The 17713-nt window shown below is 42.8% G+C and overlaps 1 protein-coding gene across 1 annotated transcript in view; it reads left to right on the top strand.

Annotated features, from left to right (window-relative positions):
* AGBL4 (AGBL carboxypeptidase 4) overlaps positions 1-17713 on the top strand; it is a 1691367-nt gene that overhangs the window by 1612546 nt on the left and 61108 nt on the right. Inside the window, exons 10-11 of the mRNA XM_013003864.3 lie at positions 6271-6423; positions 12092-12254. Of these exons, the coding sequence (XP_012859318.1) occupies positions 6271-6423; positions 12092-12254 (316 nt within the window). The remainder of the gene's footprint in view (positions 1-6270; positions 6424-12091; positions 12255-17713) is intronic.

The raw sequence follows: 17713 nt of genomic DNA on the forward strand, positions 1-17713 counted from the left end.
AGTTTCTGTGGGTTTGTTTCTCTAATGTGCCCAGACTAACACACGAAGTGATTAAAAATCCTAAGGCCTGGGTCAGGCTTACCTTAGTCCAAGGAGTGACATCTTTTCACTTTAACAGAGACGAATTCATTTAATATGTATTTTCTACAAATCAAAAAGAAATTCATATCTGTGCCCATTCCAAAGAAAGGTGACCCAAGAGAATGTAGAAATCATTGAACATATTATTAATATCACACACGAGTAAAATTTAGTTTGCTGAAGATAAGTCAAGAATAGTTCCAACGGCATATCAACAGGGATCTGCCAGAAATTCAAGCCAGCTTCAGCAGAGCACATGGAATGAGAGATTTCCTTGCTAACGCGATATGGATCTTGGCTGAAAGCAGAGAAAACCAGATAGATGTTCACTTGTGTTTTATTAACTATGCAAACACATCTGACTGTGTGGATAATAACAAACTGTGGATAACATTGATAAGAGTGGAAATTCCAGGACTCTGCATCATGCTTGTGTGCACCCTGTACCTAGACCAACAAGCAGTTAGTCAAACAAAAACAAAAATTGGGGGGGGGGCACTCAATGCTTTCAAATCAAGAAAGGTTTGCATTAGGGTTGTATCCTTTCACCATATTTATTCAATCTGCTTGCGAGCATATACCTAAACTGCTGGATGAAGAACAATGGCGCTGAGACAGGAGGAAGATGCATGCACAGCCTGGGAGAGGCAGACGAGACAATCTTGCTTGTTGAAAGTAAAGAGACCTTGAAGAACTTACTGATGAAGATTGAAGACTAGCTCGCCTTTAATATGGATTACAACTAACTCCGTGTCAAGCAAGTCTAAAATCTTTACGACTAGACCAATATAAAACATCACGAAAATGGAGAAAATATTGACGACATTTTCAAGGTTTTCCTTTTTGCTGTAGTCACGACGTCGCAGGATGCAGCCCGTTGGTCGGAGTGGCTGCACGAGACCTCTAACGTGTAGAAGAGCAAGGATGTCGCTTTGAGGACTGAGGTGCACCTGTCCCAAGCCGTGATATGTTGCATGACCTTATATGTATGTGAAAGCGCGATAATGAACATGGAAGACTGAAGAGGAATTCGTGCATTTGAATGATGGTATTGACAAAGAATATTGCACGCACCATGGACTGTCAGGAAAACAAACAACTCTGTTTGGGCAGAAGTACGGCAAGAACAGTCCTTAGAAGCAAGGATGGTGCCGTTTCTGCTCGTGCACTTTGAGCATGTTATCAGGAAAGGCCAGTTCTCCAGAAAAGGACGCCATGCTTGATTAAGTGGAAAATAAGTGGACAACAATCACGGCGATGAATCGGCAATGGTCGAAACAATGGACTCCAACAGAATTCCCCATGAAGGCGAGGAAGGGGCAAATCAGCAGTCATAGGATGAAAGATAATAGTAAGAGAACTTCTGATTAAAACTAATCTTAGATTTCACTCATCACTCATCAAATGGATACATATTGAACAATTCTGATGACATCATGTTGTCAACCTGATGGAGAAAGAAGCTCTGCTGGTCTTTGCTGGTGTCTCAGCTGGTCACTATAAGGAGGTTATTTTGTCAATATTTGTCACAAACTTGAAAAGCACTTGACTCACTCACTGCCATCAAGTCCGTTCTAACTGATACGGTAACAACACTGTAAAACAAAGTAGAACTGCCCCTCTGGGGTTCCAAGACTGTAACCTTTATGGGAGTAGAACGCCTTCTCTTTCTCCTGCAGAATGGCTGGTGCTTTGAACTGGTGACCTGAAGGTTAGCAGTCCAATGTTTAACCACTGTACCACCAGGATTCCTTTACAAAGTGTACTTACAGCCTGAAACTAATTCTAGGAATTTATTCTAACTCTAGGAGCTTATTCTACTTATATTTGAACAAGGGGGCTCAAAAAAGCTCATGGTAAATTTTTATTATCTTTCAATTCCACTTTACTATAAACTTGTTTGAAACCCTGTCAAATATATGTGCCACCACTTCTATGTCAGTTTATTGTACTGTGGTGGCTCATGTGTTGCTGTGGGTCTGGAAGCTATGTCACTGGTATTTCAAATACCAGCAAAGTCACGCAAAAGAGAATAGGATTCAGCCGAGCTTCCAGACTAAGAACAAAAGATGAAGAAGAAGAATAAGCTGTCCACTTCTGTGGAATTACCCATGGAAGACGTTATGGACAAAATCCAAACATTGTCAGATACTGAAAGCCTCATGGAAAACATTGGCATATATAGTGCCAGTAGATGAGCCTCAGGACAGAAGACGTTCAAAATAAGCCTGAGGAAGAGCTGCCTTCTCAAAGTAGAGTCCACTGTCCACAATCAATGCCCATGGAAGCATCAGTCAGGAGATCAAACAATGCATCTCATTGGGTAAATTTGCTGCACAAGACCTCTTTAAAGTGTTGCAAAGCAAGGAGGTTACATTGAGGTCTAAGGTGTACCTGACTCTTTCCAATCACTTCATACGCATGTGAAAGTTGGACATTAAATAAGGAAGACCAAAGAAAAGTCGATGTATTTGAGTTGTGTTGATGAAGAATATTGAAAGTACCATGGACTGCCAAAAGAACAAGCAAATCTGCCTGAGAGGAAGGCCAACCAGAATGCACTTTAGAAGCCAGAACGGGGAGACTTCATCTCAAGGACTTTGGGCATCCTCTCAGGAGACATCTGCCCCTGGAAAGGGTCATATGCTTGGGAAGATAGAGGAGCAGAGAAAAAGAGGAGGACTGTCAACAAGATGGATTGGCACCGTGACTGCAGTGAGGAATTCAAGCCAAAGACCAGTTGTGAGGCTGGCACGGGCCTGGGTAGTGTTTTGGTGTCTTGCACTTAGGGGCTCTATGAGTCAGAACTGACTCGATGGGACCCAACAACAACAACAACAATAACAAATCTATGTGAAATTGCGTATACACAAAATTAACCACGAAGGCATTATTTGGAAGAGAAGATTGGAAACAACCAAATAGTGGTTGTTATGTGGTTTGTATGGCTATTAAAAGGATGTAGTAACTTTATGCTTACTGAGAATGAATCATCTCCAAGTTACATCATGGGGGAAAAGCAGGGTAAGTAGTATATAAAGTTTTCAACCATTTGAGCGTGTGTGGCTAAGGAAAAGAATATTTACTTTCATATGCATGAACTTTCTCTGGAAGGAAACATGAGAACATGATAATATCAGTGCCCTCTGAGAAACAAAACTAGGTGAATGGTGGGTATAGGTAGGAGGGAGAAATCACACTAGTAATTCTTTCATAACATTGACTTTTGGACCATGTGAATCAATCTATCCAATTTAACCACTAGTTATTAAAAATGAAATTGCACTAGTTTCCAGGTTTCACGGCGAGGTAATAGAGATCACACAGAATAGCTATCTATCAGAGGAGCCGGGCTCTAATTCTTGCTCTTTGACTACTTGCTGAAGTTAAAGCCACCTTTTAAGCAACCTTTTAAGCAACCTTTTCACTCAGGGCTGATCCTAAAGTGGTTAGAGAAGCCTGCCTCCAAGGCCCTCTAACTTGGACAGCTGGAAAAATCAATTGCAGTTTTTTCCTTACACATCTCTTAAGTCATCTCTCATCTGGCTACCTCCTCCTTTCCTCGGCAGCTCATCAAAAGCTCAGAGGAAAAGACAGACAATTGAAGAAAATAAAATTGCAAAGATGACTTTTATATGGCTCCTGTTGAATCATTGTGTATTCCACCTCCAAAGCTGAAAATGATGAGTTTAATATCACACAGATCAGTGCATCTTGTATCTCTCCAAAGACAGCTTATGCTACCCCGAGAGCTGGGAGCTCAGCAAGCCATCTTTTTTCACTCCAACTCTCAGGCAAATGAAATGACAGTCATTGGGCCCACATTCTAAAAGCAACATGGTTTTCATTTGGCTTTAACTTCATTTGAAAGCATCCCAACGAGGGAGACTCCTTCTAAGCTAAGCTTTTCTTCGTTCCTAGGACTACATGCTAAAAAGACATGGAGAGGTGCTCAGGATTTGTCTAGGCCATTTCTAGCAATAACCATTGATGATGAGAAGTTAATCACACTGAGGTCAGGGGATCTTGGTTCCAGTCACAGTTGGGCCATGACCTTGAACATGTCCCATTTATTCTCTGCAGGTTTTTTGTCATATACAGTTTCTTGCCTTTCACTGAGCTTACTGTATATTGGTGGGGGTGGGGCACTGGGAATAATAGTTGAAAGATATTGGAGATCTAATGTCCTAAAAATTCTGCACTTTTTCCAGTTGGCTTTGATAGCTAGGGGAATTTCTCCGGGATGGTGCCTTTAGTCATTCTGCATATGGTCACTGAGCAGCTTTCACAAACAGGCATTGGGCTCTTAATCGACAATCCTCTACTTCTGGATAACCTTAAATAAGACTTTTAGAAAATACAAGTGGGAAAGCTAAAGCAACTTAAAACATATAAGTCTTCAGAGGGGGAACCAACGGACTAAGGTTTTAACTGTTCCAGTCAGGTTTATCACTTTGATCTGCTACAGCCATCTCTCCAGTGCACTCTGTTTGGTAACCAGCTTCCTCCCATCCCTCTGTGATGAGCAGACGGAAAGCACTGGAGGCTTATTTCCTGTGTCGATCCCACCAATGTATCTTGGGCTCTCACTGTCACCCACAGCCTTCTGCAGACCAAATTCTGACGCTCTAAGCTCTGATACTATTCTGTTCTTCGACTTCAGATGACATGATTGACAATCCTTTGGTCACTGATGTTGGTGTGCTTCTTCCATGTGGACTTACTGACATCTCACTTAGATGGCTGTTAGTTTGGAAACATGCCTTTAGGACCCCAGATGCTATTTTATCTGATAGCCGGGCACCATAATTTGCTGTAGAAGTCATATCTTCTGTGTTCCCCTCCTAAAGGTGAGAATCAAGCAAAGCCAGGATGGAAGAACGAATGGTTCTTAAATTTGAGCTGGAGTTTTGTGTGAGCCCAAAACCCATCCCTGGATCTATGTTTATTTATCTGCCTTTGGCTACCTTACAAAATCTCCTTGTTAATTGATTTCCCTCTGATACATGTTAGGCTTGATCTGGTTTTCAACATTTTCTGAATTTTTGTTTTGTTTTATTTGTTTGTATTGGGGTTTATCTCAGATGTGTTTTGTTATTGGGGGTGACCCTCTTGAATTATTGTTTTATGTTTGTCTGTTTTCAGTATATGAAACCCAGGATTGATGAACCTGCAGGGACAGCAAGTAGAATAAAGGTTTCTGGGGGGTATAGTGGCCAGGGGCTGGGGAGTGGGTAGGTAAAAGGGAGCTGATGTCAAGGAGTTCAAGAAGGAAAAGAGTGCTTTGAAACTGATTGTGGTAGCAATTTTACAATACTGATTGATGTGATTGAACTATGGAATGCTCTGATATCTGTATTAACTCCCAATAACATGTTTTGAAAATAAACGTATAAGGCTAAAAAGTGTGTTAAATATATAAATACAGACAATAGAAGGACAATTCAATTATCTTCACAGATTACAAAAGTTTTCTTTCTTACATATTTAAGTATTAACAAGATGTAGGTGGAGTGAGGTTAAATAAAAGAATTAACTAACATAATATATAAACTCTGAAAATGGTGTCTGACATTCATTTGCTATGCTGCAAAAGATAGCAATTAGTATAGCTATGTTTGCTCCTAACTGTAACTCTCTGGAGTTGGAATTATAGTCCCTGCTTTTCAGGTAAGGAAGCTGAACCTTAAAGTAGAGCTGTGATTTATTTCAGTGTCCCCAACTTAAAATGGCAGAGCTGGGGTAAAATTAAGGTAGGCCCAGTGCAAATATAATTACAGTACCTGCAAGGGGTTTCTCATTACTTAATTAATGAAAGCAGGAGAAATCTGCTACCATGCTCATGAATATGCATCGCCTATTCTGAGTAAGGAGCATCATGGCTTAACTGCCAAATACCTTACCTTTTCAGGGGAGCGCTAAAGAAAGATCTAAATGATGGGGCTCTCAGATACTGAGGAAAGAGTGTTAAGCTGATCTTCACCAGTGTAAATTGCCTTTTTCACATTGCCTGCAAAATCTTCCGACCCACAGGACCAGCTCCCAAGGACCGATATCCGGAACCATGTGGAAATGTGTGTGTGCGTACACACACGTGTGTGTGTGTGGGGGGGGGTGTTCATGCTCTGATTATTTTCAGACAAGCTCTGTGAACCTGGGCTCCTCATGTGTTACCCTTTCTCTCGATAGAAAACGAGCCTGGAGTTTTATATCGATATCCATGCCCACTCCACCATGATGAACGGCTTCATGTATGGCAACATCTTTGAGGATGAAGAGCGCTTCCAACGGCAGGCTGTTTTCCCCAAGCTCCTCTGCCAGAATGCCGAGGACTTCTCCTATGTAAGCACCGCGTTCTCACTGCCCGGCTCCGCTCCCCCCACTCCCACTGCTCCCCCACGCTCTCTTCCTCTTTTTTTCCGGTCTCTGAGTTCAGAACACCTGGTCTATGCGAGGCCTTCTACAGGTGATTAAGAGAGAGATCACCTCTGCCCAGGCCCTCAAGCAACTCAGCACCAGGCAAGGAGAGGGAGTCTTCAAATGGGCAGCATTTGCTCTGGATGATAAGCGGGAATCTGTTTGGCAGATGAGTCCACCCTTAACAGAGGAAGGAAACTCAGAGGACCTCACACACCACGCCCTGCCCCAGCATCTGCTTTCACCTAGCTCAGTCCTTTCAGTAGGAACCTAGCATGTCTCTTGAAGGGGCTCCTATGCCTTCCAGTTCCTGTCTCCACGGTGTCTTAATTTCTTTCTTTCTTTTTAATCCTTTTATTGAGAGCTCTTACAGATATCATAGCATTCCATAGTTCAATCACATCAAGCAGTGATGTACAGTCAGTTGCAAAACATTTTCTTTCTTTAACTCCTTGGTATCAGCTCCCTTTTATCCCCTCCCTTCCTCCCCAACTCTACTCCCCAGGAACCCTTATCTATCTATCTATCTATCTATCTATCTATCTATCTATCTATCTATCTATCATCTATCTATCTCCAGCTATCAATGTATCTATATTTTAATTTATTTTTGCCATATCTTACACATCCAATATATCCATTCGCATACAATTCGGTTGTTCAATCACAGTGGGGTTATACAGTCATCAATGCTATAAGCTCCTATTCCACCCCCTATCTCTCTTCCTGTACCCTCCTGGAACTATTACTCTGTTACTATTTCTGAAGGGTTATACATCTTGGCTTTCATGTATCTAATGATCTTAAATATACAAATGAACATATGTAAGTCTGACATGATTAATGAGGTAAAACAAATAAAAACCACAATAGTTAGGGGGAGGGAATATTAAAGAACTAGAGGATAGTTATGTGGTTCATCAGTGCTAAACTGCACCCTACATATATCAACCCTTCCATGTGGTCCTTCTGAGAGGGACTGTCAAATTATTTTACAGGTGGGTTTTGGGTCTCCACTACATCCAAGCCCCTTCACATTGATATGATTGCTTGTTTTTGGACTTCTGATAGTTTGTCCCAATTGACACCTCATGATCACATGGGCTAGTGTGCTTCTTCCATGTGAGTTTTGTTGCTACCTACTAGATGGCCACTTGTTTAGCTACAAGCCTTTAAGAACCCAAATGCAATATCTTTTAATATCTGGCCACCATCAGCTTCCTTCACCACGTTTGCTTATTATGCACCTATCTTGTCTTCAGTAATTGTGTCAGGAAAGCCAGTATAATATATCTGTGGTACCTCAATTTCATTGTCATTAATTTGGAGGTGATAATGTTTTGCCCTGCCTACATATTAGTTTCCTGGGAGGATAAATGTTATGATACTTGGGAATGTATTTTGCAAGCATTAAAGAGTTCAACAATTTCAATAGGCTGTTACTACTACTGGCCATTCCACTTGCCAAGGAAGACCAAGAGTGCAAGGTAGCCAGAAAGGAATATCGGAAAAAGGAAAGTGAGGAGAAAGGAGAGAACCAGCATCTAGTATGGAGACATGGAGATTTTTGCACATTTTCCCATGTTCTGATACTAAATCTCTGGAGCCTGTTATTTCTATGTAACCAGAGGGGGCAAGGCCCACAAAGGTTGCAGCAATTTTTGAAGTTGATGAGCTGAAAACTGGCCTGCCCATTGCTTCAGGCATGGACATTATTTGAGAAGATTAATTTTTCCATGTGATAAAATGTACTTCGAATCCTAGCATCTCTCAATGCAAGTCCAAAAAGGATCTGTGAAATCATTTAACTTTGCCTCCTCCTTACATCCAAGGGCCATCTATGGTGCAGAGAAATTGAGTTTCTGGTGTAAGGTCACCCAGCATTTGGTGGTAGAATTAAAGCAGGGAAATGCCCCATTTGCAGTTTCCATGGAACGAAAGCATCCCTGTTTATTTCTTTAGGTATTTTTGTAAAATAGTCATGTCTTTGTTAAACCACTGCAATTTCAGAGCAGGCTGTGGCTCCTTGAGTCAAAAGCTTGGGTAGATCCAATGCCAGGTTACCGGGGAGAGATGTCTCCTTAACCAATGAAAGCAGGAGAGCTGTGCTCCCACTGTGACAAGTACATCAACTATTCGGAGTAAGGCGCATCAAGACTTAACCCCCCAGAGTTCTTACATTTTCAGAAGAACTCCAAAACAGGATGCTGATGATGGTGCTTTCAGACACCGAGAAAACTGATCTTGGGTCCATGTTTCCTTGAAGAGCAAACCGTGGGCACCAAAGGCTTTCACGGTGGGGAGGAGGTTCCAAGGGTCTATTAAAAAGGACACAGTAAAGGAGTCTTATTGCTGAGTTTCCGTGACGATGAGTTTCCCACAATACAGCTCACTTAACAACTTAGGTTTGGCATCGCGGCCTCCAAACCAGTCTGTCTCTCTTCTCTGATCCTCCCTGCTCCTCTTAAAAAGCAAGAGTTGGGTTTCACCGTATGGCTCTTACCTTTTAGATCGCCTTTCCTTTGCCAGACACATTTACATATAGCTGTTTCTTTGGGGGGGTCTCTTTATACCTGTCTTCCTTTGCTGTTTTCTTTCTCTCTCCCTCTTCTTTTCCTTCCCTCTTTTTGACCTCTTGTTAAATAAATTGCACATTATTTCATTAAAACCATGGTCTATTTAGTTACTTAACTTGCCGTTGTCTAGTATGGAATGCCCCTTTAACCTCAAGTGAACTAACCCAACCCTCACAGCCCTGTCGAAGAGCAATTATTATCCACACTTTATAGATGAGGCCACTGAGGCTAAGACAAATAAGACAACTTGCCTAATTTCACACAATCAATAGGTAATAGGACATGCTTTGGAACAGTTTACTGGAGGCCCTGACCAGCCTGCTAGCTCACTTTGTCCTTTCTCTGTCCAGTGTGATGGGCATTATTGACCACTTAGTGAAAGAGCAGGTATGGGTTCAACTGTCCTGAAGAGAGGGGAGGATGTCTAGTCAAGGAGCATTGGTGTGCCCAGAGTCAGTTGGCTCTGGACTAAAACCTATGATGTTTCCCTTACTAGCTACACAGCGCTCTATCTCTATGAGCCTCTGTTTCCTCATTGTCTTAGGTACCCGGTGCTCCTGTAACGGAAATGCCACACCTGGGGGTCTTTAACAAATAGAAGTATACCTTCCCAGCTTAGGGGGCTAGATGTTTTCATCCAGAGCACGAGCTCTAGGGGAAGGTTGTTTCTCGGATGGCTCTGTAGGAAGGCCCTTGTCTCATCTGAGCATCTATTCCTAAGCAGTTTTCCCGTGGCTTTACATCTCGCTGCCCCTGCGGTAGATTACTCAATAAGCAAGGTAAGCATTGAGCTTACTTGTGCTTACTTACTAATCTATACAGAACAGTTTCACACTTTCTTCACCACCTGGAACTGTTTACTACAGAGTAGTAAGTAAGAACAAATAAGCGTGTGATTACCTTGCTTCCTGGATCTCTGTCCCCGTCAAGGAGTGGGACTTTGAAAAGGGGCTTTAATGCTGAAGAAAGGGGCCGTGAGGTTGGCAGAGAGCCAGACGACAGCCACACTGAGAAGCTGAATCCACTGTGGTTTAAAGTGTGCAATTGTTCACTAATGAGTGAACCGCTGAATAAACTAGCACAAGTAAACCAGTCCTTACCTTGCTTATTGGAAAAGAGATCGGTTTCAGACAGTCTATACTAATCCTGTCCTACTAAAAACCAAGACCACCCATATCCAACTAAGATTACAATCATAGGCATAGAGGTTAGGATTTATAACACACATCTGGAGTGGGTACAATTCAATCCATAACATTTCACCATTTGGTTCCCCTAAATTCATGACCTTGCCACATGAAAGCACATTCACCCCATCCCATCATCCTAAAAGTCTTAAATCAACTCCAAGTTCAAAATCCTGTCTTCCAAATCAAATATGGGTGAGACTGTAGGCCAAATTCCTGCTCATATGTAAACCTTTGAACTCTTGAGTACAAGTTATGGGTTTCCAAAATAGAGTGGTGGAAGAGGCACAAGGCATGCATTTCCACTGTGAATGGGAGAAATTGGAGGGAAATAAAGGTTAACAGTCACCAAACCCACTGCCATTGAGTTTCTACTGACTCATAGTGACCCTGTAGGGCAGGGTAGAGCTGCCCCTGTGAGTTTCAGAAAATGTAACTCTTCACAAGAGTAAAAGATCAGCAGAAAGATTTGTATTATTTCTCAAGACTTGAAAATAATCCTTTCTTCTCTGAGACCATCTAGGCAATCGTCCCACACTCCAGACTTGAAGTATTGGCCTTACCCTTTACCCACTGAGTGGAGGCAACCACAGCCCTCCCCAGAATTACCTTTGGCTTCCATGGTTCTACCAACCAACCTTCTCTTCAAGCAATCTAAGGTTTGACGCAGGCACCTTAAAACCTTTCCAGCATCCACCCAGTGCCCAAGTCCAAAGGCACCACAACATTTCAAGTGTTTGTTAGAGCAGCACCTCATTCCTAATATCAATTTCTGTCTTAGTTATCGAGTGCTGCTTTAATAGACATATCACAGGTAGATAGCTTTTAGCAAACAGAAATAATGTCGTCGAGATTAGGGGGTTAGAAGTTCAAGTTCAGAGCACTAACTCTAGGAGAAGAGTTCTCACACAGGCACGAGTGGAAGGGTCTTGTCTCGGCTAAGCTTCTGCTTCTGAATTATCTTGACGTAGTTTGACACCTTTCTTTCCCCAATCTTTACCTCTCTTGCTTGCTTGTTTAATCCCTTTTATATCTCAAAAGACATGGATTTAAGACACTCTACATTAAGCCTGTCTGGGATTATAACCACAGACATAGGCTCTAGACTTTACAAGTCATATTTTTGGTGGACACAGTGCCAGCCACAATACTCACCTCTGAAAACCATGCTCACTGCCATCAAGTCAATGCTGACTCAGCAACTCCAATGTGGGTGTCCAAGACTCGTACTGCGTACGGGAGTGAAAAGCCCAGCCTTTCTCCCCAAACAGTAATCTACAAAAGACAAAAATGATAACATCTGCTTCAAAGGATTACACGGGAAATGACGTTACAATAGAGAAAACACTGCACAAACTTAGTTCTGATGATCATAATATGATTGTCTCTTTTTCTCCATTTCTGCTCCACCTAGCCACATTCAAAATCAATTTTTCTTCAACTTCTGATGAATAACAGTTACTATGCACCAAGGATTCTGCTGGTACTCTCACAGAATTGTGTTTGTTTAATACACATTAGGCTGCTAACTGCTAACTGCAAGGTCAGCAGTTCAAACTGTCACCCACTGCATGGGAGGAAGACAGGGGTTTCTACATCAGTTAAGAGTTGCAGTCTCAGAAATTCACATGGTAGCAAGTCTAGGCTGTCCTCTGCAGTTGAGACTCTATGGCAGTGAGCTGTTATTGTTAAAATAACATAGTGATAATGGGATTGATATCCCACTTTTCAGAGTAGGATTGTGAGACTCAGAGATGTTTTAAGATTTACTGTGGACCCAATGACCAACAGGTGCCCTGCTCTGATGCTCTCCTATTCTGTCTCTCACAGTCCAGCACATCCTTTAACCGAGATGCTGTGAAAGCAGGAACGGGGCGTCGCTTCCTCGGTGGACTCCTGGACCACACTTCTTATTGCTACACCCTTGAGGTTTCTTTCTACAGCTACATCATCGGAGGCACCACAGCTGCTGTGCCATACACTGAAGAGGCTTGTATCCTTGGCAGGTTCCCATACAACTCTGAACCAGCCCCACCCAGCCACCGCGGCCGGACAGAATTTTCTAACTGGTTAGGAATTAGGTCCCCAGCTCAGATAAGAGGGCTCATCTATGCCACCTTCCAGCTTTCCTTACCAAGTTTCACACCAACCATCCCTCTCACCACATTTTCTACTTCACAACTGGGTTCCATAATCCACTGCAATGGCTACACAGAACTCAAAGGCCATAGTTATGATTGTGCGCTTTTGAAAGGAAGTTAGGTTAAAATTACAGATCAGAAATATTCAGGACCTAGGACAGCCTCTTCCCAGTCATGCCCACAGGCAGGTTGCTCTTTCTGGTCCACTGGCTCTGAGCTACATGACCCCTCAATCTCTGTCCTGCTCAGTCAGTGTTATAAAGCTCTTTTAGTACTGCTGGTAAATGCCCAGAGGGCATTCCACTCCACCACAAGCTTCAGTACAAAGTGCACAGCTCGAGTTCTGTGGGTCATCAAAACTAGCTTCCCAATTAAGTGTCTGGATGCACCCCACTTGTGGGTAAACCTCCTGAAAAGAGAACTCAGTTTGGTGGGTTGGAAAGCCTACCGCCTGCCTCGTACTCTGGATCTTGGCTCTGCTGGGAGTGATCCTGTGCCACTCCTCTGGCGTCACGGCTTTCTGTCCTTGGATTAAGGAAGTTCAAATGCAGGGATCGCAGAGTCTCTGTTCAGGATCTTCATTCTCTATGGTGGCAAGATCTCCCCTCCCACTGCTGAGACTGCTCATTTTATACCCAGTAGGATGGTAAGTGATCATTATTGGCAGTTGGAATGTAAAAGTTGGAAACAAGGAGGAAGGAACAGTAGTTGGGAAATATGGCATTGGTGAGAGAAATGAAGCTAGGGAGCACATCATAGAATTTTGAAAGGCCAATGACTTATTCCTTGCAAACCTTTTTTTCCACAACATAAATGGTGACTGTACCCATGAACCTCATCAGATGGAATACGCTATCTTTGCAGGAAGAACTGAAGGAGAAGCTCAATAGTAGCAGGCAACATCAGGCAGTGGAACAACTGTGGACTAGGCCATTCGTTTCTTGTATGTGAGTGCAGGTGGAAAGTGAAGAAAATGAAAGCAAGTCCACGATGGCCGAAAGAGGACCTTGAGGACCTCCCGCTGGTATGTCGAGGACAGGTTGGACACACTGAGCACTAATGACAGATGACCTGATGAGCCACATGAAGGATGCCCGCATGAAGGAAACACAGAAGATATGGGTGCTGTAGCAAAGTGTAGTGAAGCGATTAGTTGGTGCCCAGCTGATAGAATAGTGTCTGGGGTCTTAAAGGATTGTTTCCAAACAAGCAGTTACCTAAGTGAGATGTCAACTAAGTCCACATGGAAGAAGCACAGCAACATCCATGACCCAAGGACTGTAATTATATAATCCAAATAGAAAAGAGGGAATAGTATCAGAGCTTAAATTGTGAGATTCTGGTTTGCAGAAGGCTATGGATGACAGTGGAAGCCCAAAGTACATTTTCAAGATCTACACAGGGAATAATTCTCTGATAAATTCTCTCTAACCATAATTGAGGGATGGGAATATACTGGTTTCCTGAGAGTATTGGAGAGATAACTATAGTAGGTTGAAATGATAAATCTGACTTGAACGATTAAAATCTTGTCACTTGATTTCCCCTCTGATACACTTTGGGCTTGACCTAATTTTTAATATTTTCTGTGTTTGGGTTTGTTTTTTCATATTGGGCTTCATCTCTGTTGTATTCTGTCACTGTGGATAGCCTTCTTAAATGTTTTCTATGTGTTTTTATGCATTTTTCAGTATATGAAACCCAGGATAGATGTATCTATAGAAACAACAACTAGAATAAGGGTTCCTGGGACATAGGGTGAAGGAGGGGGAGTGGTGAGGAGGAGCTGATGTCAAAGAGTTCAAGAAGAAAGAAAATGTTTGAAACTAATTTTGTTAAGAATAGTGCAATACTGCTTGATGAAACTATGGAATGGTATGATGTCTGGATTAGATCCCAATAGAAAGATTTGGAAAACAAAAGACACAGATATTTGAAAATAGTTCAGAATATTAAAATGCTGCCACAAGTCAAGGAATATCTAGAGCCACCCAAATCTGAAAGAGGCAAGAAGGATTCTATCAAAGCCATGGCAACAACTTGACTTCAGACTGCTGCCCTCCAGATCTATGGGAGAACATGTTTCCATTGTTGGAAGCCACCTGGTTTGTGGTACTTGGTTACAGAATCCACAAAAAACTAATAAAATATTCTTACACACAAAGATGGTAGGATCACAGAGTCTCTGTACAAAAAAGAACTGGCTCACATTCAATCATTTCAAAAGGTCTCAGCTCAGTAAGAACCAAGGCTACTGAAGGAAGTAGTCCAAGCTGCACTGAAGGCATTAGTAACATGGAGTTGCTGTAACACAAATTGTCTCTGCCAAGAACGTTGGAAGACAGCTACCTGGCCAACAAACTGAAAGAGATCCTATTTGTGCCCATTCCAAAGAAGGCGATCCCAAAGAATGCAGGAATCATAAATGATATTGATAGTATCACATGCAAGTAATATTCTGCTGAAACCCATTCAACCCTGGTTGCAGCAGTACACTGACCAGGAGCTGCCAGAAATGCAAGCCAAATTCAGAAGAAGACTTGTCACAAGGACATCATTGCCGATGTCAGGTTCATCTTGGCTGAAAGCAGAGAATACCAGAGAGATGTTTACTTGTGCTTCATTGACTGTGCAAAGGCATTCGACTTCGTAAATCATAACAAACTCTGGATAAAATGTAGGAAAGTGAGAATTCCAGAATATTTCATTGCATTCATGCAGAACCTGGACGAAGCCGCGCGGACGAAGCGGCAGTTGTGCCAACAGAGTGAGTTAATCCTCGCGGTTTAAAATCAGGAAAGGTGTGCACCAGGATTGCATCCTTTCACCAAATGTATTCAGTCAGTGCAGAGCAAAAAATCAGAGAAGCTGGATTATATAAAGAAGAATGCAGCGTCAGGATTGGAGGAAGGCTTATTATCAACCTAGGATATGCAGATGAAAAACCTTGCTTGCTGAAAGTGAGGAGGACTTGAAGCATTTACTGACGATGACTAAGGATTGTAGTCTTCAGTATGGATTACAACTCAGTATAAAGAAAACCAAAATTTCACAACTGGACCGGTTGATGAAATTATGAGAAATGGAGAAAAGATGGCCGTTATCGATCATTTTATTTTGCTGGGATCCACAATCATAGCAGTCCAGCAATATTACTGTGGGCAAATCTGCTGCACAGGGCTCTTTAAAGTGCTGAAAATGATCACTTCATATGCATTGAAAGCTGGACAGTGAATAAGATAAACTGCCGGAGAACTGATGCGCCTCAAGTATGGCGCTGGTGACGAATACTGAAACTAGAAGGAGTGCAGCCAGAACGCTCCTAGGAAGCAAGGACGGTGTGCCAAGGTCTCGGGTACTTTAGACGTGTTATCGGGAGAGACGAGTCCTTGGGAAAGGGCATAATCCTTGGTAAGTCTGCAGGCAACAAAACGAGAGGAAGCCCATGGATGAGACAGACAGACACCGTGGCTGCAACCAGAGGCTCCCACATGACAATTATGAGGATGCTGCAGGGCTGGGCAGCATTTCCTCCTGTTGTATCCAGGGTCACTCTCAGTTGCAACCAACTCAGGAGCACCTTGCAACAACAGGATGGAAAACTTGACCAATCACAGTGAGCCCTGTCCACTCCCCCTCACTACTGCATCGTGTAACCCTGTCAACATCGTCCTCACTCTGTCTCACCCAGACCCACTAGGACTAGGGGAAATATTCCCGGTCCGGTCGGGCTGAGAGGTACAAAGGGGAAGACTAGAAGATCCCTATCAAGTAAATCCCAGCATCGTAGCCCCTGCTTCTTTTCTTTTCCTTTTCATCCTTCCTACAGCTTTCTCTCCGCCTCGGTACTGTCTCTGCCAGCTGACTTTTCCTCTCAGTTTTCCTAACAAATTTATGCAAAACTCCCAAGTTTGTCAGAATGAAACTAGATGTAACTTTCTTGCTTGCTGACATTATTAGGGATTATTTAATCATTTTAATTTCAAGGTCATGGGATCAGGGCTCCAGGTCTCAATTGTTCTGAATTGTGATAGATTCTGCCTTCTTTCGTCCTTTGTTTTGGGATTGACCCATTTTCCCTTTCCTAACACTTGGTTTTCTCAGATAAAGAATTATCATTGGAGGAGGAGAAAGAAGGGTGAAATTAACTCTCTATATGTAAATATTCTCTCTTCGGAAAGGAACGTGCTCTTTGAAGCCCATCAACACCCTTCTGTGAGTGTTCATTGAGTACCTACCACTCTGGACAGGAAAACATCTTTGCTGATCAAAGCAGCCCGTCTCAGCCTGGTAGCTCTGGGAGGGTCATTCACCTTGCTGAGGACATCAAAGGCAGGCTGCAGGCTCCACAGAGAAGGGCTAGCAGGGGATGAGCCAGGTGTTAAATCAGTGTCCCACACCCTGCACAGCACTGGAAACTTATGATAAAAATGGAGAGCCTCTAGTCACCAGAGATGGAGAAAGTCTTACTGAGTCAGGTGGTTAAGACGATGAAGCAGACTATACTCTGATACAGAGAATCTTTGATTTCCCAAATCCTGGTGATCTCTTAGGTACCACACTGCCCCTCCCACTGACTGATGTGTTACCCACAACTTGTCCAGGACCCTGACTCCATGGATGCCTGGTAAAGTGTCTGCTTTGCATCCTTATACTACTGTGTCAAAGGAAGTAGAAGAGCTGGCCCAGAAGAAAAGGAGTTTGAGTATGTATGCCAGAGGGGACTCTGCAACTCTCAGTCACAAGACAGAGGACCCTCCAGAGGAGGCCTGTACTTGGTTTGTTATGGTTTTTTGCTGTCACATTTGGTGGGTTCTCCTAGTCTCTCTCAGTAGCTCTGACTTGCTTTCCTGTTGAAAGTAAATGTGTTTCTGAGTAGACTAGCCCTCCCTGAGCCAGGTCCAGATTGTTTTTCTCCCATCAGCACCCATCCTCATTCGACACAAGTAAACAAGTCACTTCCTATGTGCCAAAAATCATACAAGGCATCAGGGATAAAATGCTGAAGAAGAAGGCACAGACCCTGACTCACAGAGGGACCCATCTACTTAAAGAGAAAGAAAGGATGAGGCCATTAAAAACTTATTATACATTTTGCAATGAAAGGATTCCACACAACTATGGTAAACTTTTGTTTAACAAAGGTATAGTGAGTGTCTACCATAGACCAGGGAAAATTCTAGGTACTGGGGATTTAGCAAGGAGCATATTAAAGACACCCCCCCTCCCCCATGGGTAGAGAAACAGTCAAACAAGTCTTAGAGTTCGCGGTGAAAGTGGCATCTAGGTGCCCGGCTATCAAAAGATATAG

The sequence above is a fragment of the Echinops telfairi genome, unplaced genomic scaffold (genome assembly GCF_000313985.2).
Source record: "Echinops telfairi isolate 266 unplaced genomic scaffold, ASM31398v2 ScPeMD7_443;HRSCAF=831, whole genome shotgun sequence".
NCBI lineage: Eukaryota > Metazoa > Chordata > Mammalia > Afrosoricida > Tenrecidae > Echinops > Echinops telfairi.